We start from the raw sequence: 12,385 nt of genomic DNA on the forward strand, positions 1-12,385 counted from the left end.
ACAGCACAGCTAAAAATGTCAAAATTAAGTCGATTTTTTAGTAATTTAATTTGAATATACTGAAGCTACAAATTTATACGAAAATAAATTCCAGTCTGATGAAACATCTTCAGAAAGATTGTAATATCTGGTAATTTTTAAAAATAGAAAATCACAATGGAAAACTGAAAAGCATATTTCAACAAAAATAACTATTTTGATTATGTTATTAATAAATTAATTTCGAAATGCCAGTCTATCTTTATATTATTATTATTATTATTATTATTATTATTATTATTATTATTATTAGTTTTAATTTTTACAATAATGAGGACCACTTGAAAGTAATTATTCTACATATAGCTGCGTAACGCTGAATTTCAGGAAAAATTGTTGCCACAAAACTATCCAAATACAGTCGAAACCAGTTATAACGAATCCGAAGGGACCTTAGTTTATGGTCATTATAGCCGATAGTCGCACTAACCAGGTTTCTGTTTTTTGCTGGAGTTGACGTGTTCAGTTACAGTATTATTTCAGATATATTTTACATTGGTTATTATTAATGCAAGTACTGATACATTTTGGTGAACGCAATTTTTATATTTTTACTATCTTAAGTTAGTTACATGACGAATGTAAGGTTATGAAGGGGGAAGAATGGAGAAATAACGATTAAAATAAAAGACAATCCTAGCCACGCCTTTTCAATCCTATGAAATTTAAAAATCTAATGAATCAATGATAGACATAAATTATAGAAAAATTTACTTTGCATTGTAATCTTTAACATTTTCTTATTTAAGTGCCTGAACAAAAACCTCTCTACAGATTCAAGTATGAAAAATGTTCAGTTAAGTGAATGAAATGAAATCAGAGATGGAATGACTGCTAAATTTCTCGATAATTGATCTTAAAACTGAAAGCTCAATACTCTGTATTTCAGACTTGCGAAATTTCTTCCAATCAATCACAGAAGTAAACTAATGGTAATAAAGAGCTTCAAGACTAAGAAATATTTAAAACTTAAAATGTAATATGCCATAAAATGGGGTGAATAAGGACGCAGGGGTGAATAGGGACGAATTTTTACTATTTTGTATTTCTTTGTTACAAAGAGCAAATATAATACGGTAATAAGATTGTTATGTTTTTATTCATAACGAGTAAACAAATAAACACTCTTATTATTATATTTACTCTTTGACGCAAAGAAGTAAAAAATAGTAAAAATTCGTCCCTATTCACTAGTATTTTTAATCGAAATTGAAATTTTTAATGATGCCATGAATTTGATTGGCAGAATACAATAAACAGTTCCAATTTTTAAAATTGTATCTACATTATTTTATATTAAATAATTATTATTCCTATATTCTACACTTAAATAATTTGTAGTGCTGGCCTCTTATTTAGAGTCCTTAAATACTATTGATTTTAAAGGCCTATTATGTCCCATTTTTTACTTAGTTTCCTTTCTTGTTCACCAGAGTTTCTGCAATGAGAGATTAATCTGCAAAGACATCAGCAATCTCTATATACATGTTGGCAAAAAGAGACATGCGTCTACAAAATCAAGAAATTCGGTGAAGCAAGAAATAGTTAATAATTTTGCATAAGTAAAGGTTCTTTAATGTACTGCAAATCTATGACGCATGAGATCTGATTTTATTTTCATGTAAAAGAAGCCATTCTATAGGTCTCTGCTATGCCTGTTATTTTTCTCTTCTTGCAAAGTCGTCTACAGTTTCAAGTAAGACGTTGATCTGCAATGACATTTGTCTGGAAAACAAATAACTTGAGAAGAGACAAAGTAGTACGTAGTTTTCCCTGAGTTAGCTTATAATTATATGAATATTATGTAGCTTCTGGTTTTAATTCCAGCTGAATCGAATAATGATGTATTTAAATTTCAGTCGGTTAATAATAAATAATTTACATCCAAAATGGAGGTAATCAACATCTTATTGGAATAATAAATAATAATAAAAATCAATTGAAGATACCGAAAAAAGATAATTTTTCGAGTGCGATTTACCTCATTTCCAAAAACAGCCATGATACGATTTTTGTTACTTCTTTGAATCACAAATGTAAACTTCGATCCATGAACAAGCATGTAAACTATCAGACCACTGAAGGTGAATTAGTCGAATAATACGAATGATGGAAAATAATTAATTTGTGGCCATGAAAACTGAAGTCAATTCTTGGCCTCACTAAAATGAAACTTTCACAAAAATAAATTTGCTTCTTCCACCATTCCTCCAATTAGCTGAAGATCGGGTTGCTTTATCGATCTTCCTATCTACTGTACATTTCTAGCGTCATAGAGACTTTTTCTACAAATGTTCTTTACAAAGAATTTTAGATGAAAATCATCTTCTCTTTTCCAGTATAAATGTTGCGTTCCAATCAATTTGGACTTCCATTTTTAAATAACATGGGCTTAGAGATACAGATCTCTAATAATTCATCTTTTAAATAATGCTGTCATAAATTAGACAAAGAATTTTTGATCACTTAATTTTTTAATTTTTAAGCACAGCTGCACCTTATTTCTTATGAGAGTCCAGGTTTCTGCTGTATAATTATAATAGGACTGATTTGAAAATAATTTTGCAATATCTTCATTTTGTAGCTTTCGACTGGACTATAGAGGCAAAGAATTAATTGAAAATCGGCATTTAAGATCTATATGAACGTTAAAATATATTAGACCTTGCTTCAGTGGTTCACTCACACATAACAAATGGGTTTATGGTTAAAATGGTGATCTTCTAACAGTGAGGTGCTTCCCCAGTTCCTGACTGAAGGGGATAAAAACTTTGACTAGATTCTCAATGAGAAATAAAGTTCTATAAATATAATTAATTAATTACAAAATATTTTTCTCAACATCAACTTACCCTCTCATTTGTCAGTTTATTTTAAGTAATACAAAAAATCGCAAATAAGATCGCTGGTTTTGATTTGGACTGGATTACTGTTGTGTCTAAAAACTGCAAAATAAAGACTCCATAATTTGTTGTAAAATTTTTTTCACAAAAAATTATTATATTTCATTCTAGTTAAAATGACACAAATACTGAATATGAACAAAATATATACAACAGTTTAGAAGAAATCGCTGAAAACACTTTTTTTGAATCAGGAATGCTGAAAACATATATTTAAGATATACATCGACTCTTAGGATAAAAATACACTGTTTTCTTTAGTGCCTCTCAAACTTCGGTGACATGAATTTTGGGAATAAACTAAGAAATTTATATAATTCAAACTTGAAAATAAAATTTGGGGACAAAAAAATTTTTTTTTTTTTTTTTAAAGAAAATGATAAAATTTTGGACCGATCTAACTCCATTACAAATTGACCTAGGGTAAAACGTCTTTCGCCAAAATGATCCCCTACATATGGAGAATGTTACACACTAAAATTACTTATTTATCATGAACCATTCAAAAGATGTGCCACATTATATACGCATTTTAGAAAATATATGTGTATATTTTTGGGGAAAAATAATTACAATCGATTGAAAATAATAATTTTAGTTTACAACATAGCTACATGTTTAAGCTTTAATTTGGTACCTCAATGAAATCTTTTGCCCAATTGAAAGACTACTTTCTGTCCATCAGAAGGATAACAAATGTCGGAAAATGTGAAATAGGAGAAAACAGACAATGAAGATGGTGTAAGGCGTAAGGTATAGAAAGTACAGTGCGCTTATATTATAAATAATTATGAAATTATTAAGATAATGTGTACAAGTTATATATTTTTCAAAACTAGAAGAATTGAGCTTCCAGATGAGGCAAAAACATTATTTACTAAAATTTTGAAGAAATCTGACATTTCTAGAATCGATGTATTACTTTCAGTGAAACTCTAAATCTACTTTTCGCAATATTGCAATATTCTCTTTACACTTTGTACTGGCATATGAGAAAATAAAATAGAAGTGTCTCTTACTAATTTAGAAGAAATGAAAGGTAATGTTCGGAGTAAGTTCCTTTAATAGGCTGAACGGAACAGTCCTTTGTGTAAATTTGAACTTTTGAAGAAGATAAAAATTGTGAAGGCAGAGAACATTTCCAACAATTGCTATGAATGTGTGAATACTGTTGTTAATGTATTAACAAAAATACTTTTCCTTTTCTCTATAGAGAGTTAAGTCACTATATTTTACAGGAGAAGCAACGATCATTGCCAATATGTGGCCAGCCTATAAACTGTTGCATAGTTTAAAACTGGCATTAGTTAATTAAAAAAAAATGCTACTAAGTAAAACCAGAATGGCTTTAATTTATTTATTAATGTTTTGTTCAGCCATGCTGCTGATCATGCTTGCAACATTCTTCCCATTCATATGGTAGCAATGAGGTTACATCCATTTTAGCATTTTTCCTTCAAAATTCTCTTCAAAAGAATGGTGAAAAACGGAGTGGGGTAAGTGAGCAATAGGCTTGGAGCTCACATAGTGTTTCTCACAGCCCCAAATTCCCTTGCAAGGATGCGTGATCGCGTACATTTTAATTGTTCCTACTATTTTCCTCTCCATTCAATCATTCATTCATTCATTCATTCATTCATTCATTCATTCATTCATTCATTCATTCATTCATTCAGTCTATTTAGATACTACAAGAAATATGCAAGATTTTTAAATATTTACAAGACGCATTCGATGACCTAGTGTTAACATGCTTATCTCTGAACCAAAGTACCATGGGTTTAAACCCCATTCCCCCACCAAGAGCTGTAGATTTTGATAGGAATTCCTTCGCATAAAAATAATTTACAGGTCCTGTATCACAGATTTACAGCAAGTAAAAGATCAGGGCAGTTGTCTGAAGTGGTGCAGAGATACAGAGATACGTATCTCTTCTAGAATTTCTTCCTATTATTATTATTATTATTATTATTATTATTATTATTATTATTAGGCCTAATCGAAAGTAAATTTTATTTTCATACGCATGTAGCTTTAATTTATAGACTTATAAATAGAACACTGGGTCTAATACAGTCAATAACTCATCCTGTCCCTAGACTTCATTCACTTTTGATACTTTTCTTTGCCATAATGAGATTAAAATTAGAATATACCATGGTGATCGATGTTTGCACAAGTGAAACAAAGAAGCAGCACTTGCAATATGGCGGCAACTCTATACCAGTGTACTGTCACGGAGCAGCACTCTATTGTGCGATTTTTATAGGCAAAAGGTCTGGCAGCAAAGGATATTCATAAAGAAATACTGCCTGTGTATGGTCAGCATTGTCTGTCATGTCAAGCTGTCTACTAAGTGCAGAAATTCTCTGAAGGATGGACAAGGATCGAACACCAAGTCTGTTGACCAGAGGAGATTGTTACGGAGGCATATTTATATTAGGCGATTGTCAAGATGGCTATGACTAGACCATGATAACCATGTGACTCTGATTCGTGTCATAGCCTGTCTCTGTCGTTAGCCACAGGATAGACATAGGCGATGAGAATTGGGTGCATCATTACTAACCCGAGACAAAGCTTATATCAATTTGTGGATCAAGTTACCAGTGGTACACTCTTACAGAGCTTTGCCATCTTTCAACTGCTGTTTCCTTGTTTCGCTTGAGTGCATATCCATCGACACCTGGATAACGCTGCCATCTAACCATGATAGTTTCAGCTGCCTCATTTGAAAATATAGATCGCTACTTCACTTTGTAACGTACTGACTCTCCCAAGTATATCTATCTGTAGTCTGGAATTGTTACAATTAATTGGACAAAATTCGAAAGTGTCAAAAACAAATTCATATCATTATTTTCATATAGATTTCTGTCTAATGAATCCAAAAATAGTTATGAAAAACATTTCACGATCTTGACGCTCTCTTTTTATTCACGTCTTTAAAGATAATGTAATATGTGAATCTTTCATGAACAATGTAATAAATATGTGTATTATAATTCTAAATTGTTGTTATCCTTGTGCTAACATATTACTGAAGCTCACTGCTGCTTAGTACGTTAATAATAATAATAATAATAATAATAATAATAATAATAATAATAATAATAATAATAATAATAATAATAATTTGCACTCTTTATTTCTAGCAACTCCTGAAAAGATCCCTTATGCAGGCAAAATTGTATTTCGAAAATGTTCTTTGCTGACAGATCTCTCTGCAGGCCATGTCTCGATTGAGACTGGTGAATACTTCTACAGTCTATCTCATGACTATGAGATAAAAATCGTAAATTATTTATATTTAACTATAAGTAATGATATCGAGTTATCAAGGTTAATGTCATCCCATCTTAGATAAAATATAAAGAACTTGAAAATGAACATTTCTTCATACCAAGCATTACAAAGAAATGGAAGGCTGACATTGCATAACACACACTTACCTCTGCGGTTCGCTGCAGGCAGCCGATTCGAGGCGGTAATGTCTATCTGCTTCCGTTTCAGACATACGAATGTCTTCTGAGCCACTTGGACTCATATGACGCGCAGAGTGGTGTTCCAGCTGTCTGATAAGGTCCTCCAAGTTTCGTATGCGTATTGGGCCGCAAGATGGTGGGACCTCATCATCTTCATCTTCCTCCTGCTGGGCTCCGTGATGGTGTAACAGTGATCCCGTGCCCTCCACAAGGACCGTGTGTGTCTGTGGTCCGTCACAGACCTTTTCCTGACTCCCAGATCGTTTATAATCGCTGTAGCTACCGCCACTACTGCACTCAGCTGTAAGGATATCGTAGTCTGAGTAGATATTCAAGGAGTTCTCTATAAATGTACAAAAATTGAAAGAGATAATTAATTAATTTAACTGTTAATTGGCTGGTATATTTGTTATTTTTGTTGACATTGCTTTACATGCATCTCTATCATAACATTTCTTTCCTTCTGTTTCATTGTTACTTGGCATCGGATGTTAGGAAAATTATTTTATACGAGTAAACATTTTGAAAATATGAAAATAGTATAGGCCTACACCAATCATGATAAATGAAGCAATCTATTGAAGAAGATAAGAAACTTCCGTGTATGAGATCCTCAATATTATGTTCTAGTAAATACGAAATAATGTGGAACATGTTTGATTGTTAAGTTTTTATTTTTTCTGAAAATACTCGTATTTTCGGTTTATGTTTACATGCATGGTGTTTTTCCACAGCCTTATTTCATTCTCCTTCTAAAATACTGCTTAATAACGTATTTTATTATTATATGTGTATAGATGTAAGCACAATGCTGAAGTTTTAATAATGTCTTCATAAAATACAAATGGCAGCTATTAAATTAAGCACATGTTGATATGCAATGTTGCTGCTTTTCCTTAAGTTGCCTGAGTATTAACCCTCCTTCTATTCCGTGCTCGGCAACAATGGGCTGGATGTTTACTTTGAAAACCTACCATTAGAAAATAATCAACTTTATTAGTTTTTAACAATGGGCTGAATGTATTTCTTCTTACTTTACCAGTGGACTGGACATGTACTTTGAAAATCTTACCATTAGAAAGTAACTAACCTTATTTGTTCTTACATTAACAATGGACTAGATATTTACTTTGAAAAACTACTATTAGAAATAACTAATTTTATTTGTTCTTACTTCAGCAATGGAGTGAAAGTTTACTTTTAAAAACCTACCATTAGAAAAAAAAACTTTATTTGTCCTTACTTTAACAACGGACTGGATGTTTACTTTGAAAACCTTACCATTAGAAAATAACTAACTTAATTTTGTTCTTACTTTAACAATGGACTGGATATATGCAATGGACTGGACATTTACTTTGAAAAACCTACCATTAAAAAATATTCACTTACAAATGGCTTTTAGAGAACCCAGAGGTTCATTGCCGCCCTTACATACGCCCGCCATCAGCCCCCTATCCTGAGCAAGATTAATCCAGTCCCTACCATCATATTCCATCTCCCTCAAATCAATTTTAATATTATCCTCCCATCTACGTTACAGCCTCCACAAAGGTCTTTTTCCCTCAGGTTTCCCAACTAACACTCTATACATAACTAACTTTATTTGTTCTTACTTTAACAATGGAATGGATATTTACTTTGAAACCCCACCATTAGAAAATAACTAACTTTATTTGTTCTTACTTTAGCAATGGAATAGATATTTACCGGTACTTTGAAAACCCTATCATCAGAAAATAATTAACTTTATTTTGTTCTAGCTTTAATAATGGACTGGACATTTGCTTTGAAAAACCTACCATCAGAAAATAATTAACTTTATTTATTTTTACTTTAATAATGGACTGGCTGTTTATTTAAAAAAATCTACTATTAGAAAATAATTAACTTTATACAATAGAATGTATGTTTATTTTAGGAGAAACCTACCATCAGAAAATAACTAAATTTATTTGTTCTTATTTTAATAATGGAATGGATGTTTACTTTGAAAATTTTCCATTATGAAATAACTAACTTTATACAATGAAATGGATGTTTACTATGAGAGAAACCTACCATTACAAAATAATAAACTTTACTTGTTCTAATGTTCTTATTTTAACAATGTTTTGAATGTATACAATGAACTGGATGTTTACTTTGAAAAACCATCATTATAAAATAACTAACTTTATTTGTTCTTACTTTAACAATGGACTGGATGTTTATGTTGGAAAACCTATCATGAGAAAATAACTACATTTATTTGTTCTTACTTTAACAACAGACTGGATGTTTACTTTATTTATTCTTACTTTAATATGTAATATTTCTAAGCTATACTTAATAATAATTCTTATTGTTATAACATGCCCTCACTAATGTAATATCGTCTGTTACATTCAGCAATACAATTGTTATTATTAATTTAGAGGTATAAATGGCAATATTTTTAGTTTATGTTCCATAGCAGCACTGTCCACCTTGCGTCTCTATCCTGCTAAGCTGCCATATATCTCCTTTCAGAAAAAAAAAAAAAATATATATATATATAACCTAGCACTTTACCTGCATACATACATATATACATACACAGAGTGAACCGTAAGTAATGTCATTAATTTCAGGAGGTTAATCTGAAAGATATTTTAAACAAAAAAGTTCAATACAACTTTGCTCGTTTTTGTTTCCTTTTCGAGAAAAAAATAGTTTTGTATAAACATTTCATTCCGTGTTTTGGGAAAGTCATTGACTTAATTCTCAATATGCTCAGTTAATTTAAGAGAACAGTGTATTATGATAAAAATGATTGAAAGAATTTTAGTTTTGTCCTTTAAATGTGCAGAAATTTGATCCAAACAAATGTAACTTTTCGTTCTGCAAAAACATTTGTTAGGATCAAATTTCTGCACACTTAAAGGACAAAACTAAAATTCTTTCAATCATTTATTAACATAATACACTGCTCTCTTAAACTAACTGAGCATAGTGGGAATTAAATTAATGGCTTTCCCAAAACACGCTATGGAATGTTTCACATAAAACAATTTTTATCTCGAAAAGGAAGCAAAAACGAGCAAAACTGAATTTAACTTTTTTGTTCGAAATATCTCAAAAAATAATTTCTTGAAATTAATATTCATTCTGTATATGTGTTAACAACCAATGGCAATATTACTTCGTATTTTTTGCAACTCAGTGGCAAGTTTTAATTATAGTATTAGTAATCTACAGGCACATTTCGAGCATTAATTTCATTATCTGAACCATATCTTATATTGCACTCTATTTATAAATTTTTACAGATCTGTTGATTTCTTCTTATTGTTTACTTGATATCGTCACTGTGCTTCCAAAATCCGTTGTGTGTTTTTAAAAAGATTTTGCAGGAGAAAGAAAAAAGCATTGGCACTTATATTTTCTTGTAATGATTAAAATTATACAGTTTGTCTAGTGATTCTCAACCAGGGGGCCATGAACAAAATAATAATAATAATAATAATAATAATAATAATAATAATAATAATAATAATAATAATACAATAATCGACTAATAATAATAATTTTTAAAAGTTGCTTTATGGAAATTTAAACATTCGACTATTTTGCATTAAATAAAAACATAATTAAATTGTTTTCTTTTAAACTGATACCACATTTCATATTACTATGTTCTATATTCTATTCTACACCTTAGGCCAGGGGGCCACACTAAAGCATTGTGAGGAAAAGAAGGGCCTCGACATCAAAAAGTTTGAGAAACATTGATCTATGCTGTTACCGGTAACCTTTAAGCTATGCTTCTAGTAAAAGAGCTTTTACTGCAGGTAGTCACTGAAATTGATGGATTGCTATTTTAAAAAGCCACTATTTTTAAATGGCTGACTATCTATGTCTGTAACATAATGTGTGTTTTAACCTCTTCTTCAAACCCTATAATTCGGTATAGGTTGCATTAAAATATGGTGTTTCCACATCGGCCCTCTTCATGGAGCATAAAGCCATGAAGAACTTCAACATAAAGACATAAACAAGAACGGACATACCTAAAGATTTACGAAGGATCTCTTCGCTGAGCAGACTACTGCTACCAGAAGGAGTGGCAGCCCCTCTATGTGATGCAGCATTACGTAACGCTTCTAAAATATCTTCATGGTAACCGTTGAGGCTCTTGAGCGTTCGTTCCACCTCCGAGATCGCTCCTCCCCCACCTGCCATCATATCTGGACCCAGATTGTTATCAGACTGGGAGAGGATCTCTTGGTTATCGGATTGGGAGTCTTCTGACCATTTCTCCTTGCAAACATCTCCCATCACAGTTCCATATGGCCCTGATTTCTTTAGAATTCCTTTTTCTGGAAGCTTTGATAAGTTATTTGGTGGGAGATCGATGAAGGAAACTGTTTCCTCCTCACCTAAGTAGTAGAATAATATGGTGCCACAGTTAGAACAAGAAAATGAGTGGTGATAAAGTATTTTTAATTGTAATTGGGTAGGTGGAAACAAATCTTCTCATATATGGGCAATGTAAATTAAAATGAGCTGTGTATATAAATCTTTAATTTAATTGTAATTTTGATAAACATTAAGATTTATCTCCTTAAATTAGCGTTGGCTGAAGGAAAGATTATTATATTATAGTGGTTTCATGACAGTTATAAAATATCATCCTTATTTACCTAACAAGTTACGAAGTAATCAAATGTTAATTCAAAATTAGCCTACCGATATTTTACTAACAGATAATGTTGTCGATCAATTTTCTACAAATTTAAACAACTGTATGTTATTCTATTTAATATCATGTGTTTAAAATCCTAAACGTAAACATTATTATTATTTAATGACTGGTAAAGCAGCGCACGTTAGGAAAACAATTTGTAATAAAATAAACAGCTTAATACATCTATCTCACGCCCACAAATATGGTTTTTAAAACATAGCTGATTTTGAGATTCTTGTTCTTTTAATCTGGGAAAATAAAACAAATAATTAAAAGCTTTATGCTTATAAAGTATTCTAATCACACATTATGAATTAGAATTTAGTGCACAAATTCAATATCAAGACTCGTTAAAATTATGGACATTGTTTCAGAGATGAAACAAACACAATATCATGACTAATATTAAATATAAATGTAGATATATAAGTGTTGTAACTCTAAAATGTATTTTTTAGTTCAGAAGAACAAATGTTTATGATATTATACCTCAGTCGAATAAGAAATGGAAAAGTGGATTTAAAATTGATATAGCCTTCACCACTGGATTGTGTAAGTAACTGTTTATTATCCATATCATTTTCCTTCTGAATCTGCTTGAAATACTGGTAATGTGAAGAATAAAAGTTCATACCACTCTTAATCTGGTACGAAATACCAGTATTAAAATAATACTTTAGAACCGAAAGTAATCACTGAGATTTCATTGGTTAATAACAGAGAAAAATTCGCTCTGGCGCCAGGGATCGAACCCAAGACCCCCAGTTCTATGCACTGGGCGCTCTACCACTGAGCTACGCCAAGGCTCAATCCACAGCACTGGATCGAATCTTTCTCCTTTGGTTTTTTCCCTTTATGGCCTTAATCCATGTTCGACGTATGTTATATCATCATTATTAACCAATAATAATAGTAACAGATAATTATGTAAGACTAAAAAAATAATTATTTATAATCTTTATATTGATATTTTAGTTGTAACACAAGCATAAAAAACGTTTCCTTTTTAGTCAGTTATTTACCGATGTTGTTATCAACTACTAGATTATTTAGCATCGATAAAATTGATGATAGCAGGATGGTATTTGGCGAGATGAGACAAAGGATTCACCAAAGGTTACCTGACATTCACTTTACAGTTGGGGAAAACCTCGAAAAAACCCAACCAGGCAATCACGGCATATGGGAATTGAACCCGCATCCAAGTGCAACTCCAGAAGAGCAGGCAAACGCACTACTGCCTGAGCTAT

The 12,385-nt window shown here is 31.3% G+C and overlaps 1 protein-coding gene across 1 annotated transcript in view; it reads right to left on the reverse strand.

Annotated features, from left to right (window-relative positions):
• mmd (disintegrin and metalloproteinase domain-containing protein mind-meld) overlaps window positions 1-12,385 on the reverse strand; it is a 1,174,763-nt gene that overhangs the window by 35,017 nt on the left and 1,127,361 nt on the right. The window contains exons 23-24 of the mRNA XM_069819516.1: window positions 10,459-10,827; window positions 6,395-6,728 (exon numbers count right to left, since the gene is read on the reverse strand). Of these exons, the coding sequence (XP_069675617.1) occupies window positions 6,395-6,728; window positions 10,459-10,827 (703 nt within the window). The remainder of the gene's footprint in view (window positions 1-6,394; window positions 6,729-10,458; window positions 10,828-12,385) is intronic.

Source organism: Periplaneta americana, chromosome 1, assembly GCF_040183065.1.
Source record: "Periplaneta americana isolate PAMFEO1 chromosome 1, P.americana_PAMFEO1_priV1, whole genome shotgun sequence".
In the NCBI taxonomy this organism is placed as follows: Eukaryota; Metazoa; Arthropoda; class Insecta; order Blattodea; family Blattidae; genus Periplaneta; species Periplaneta americana.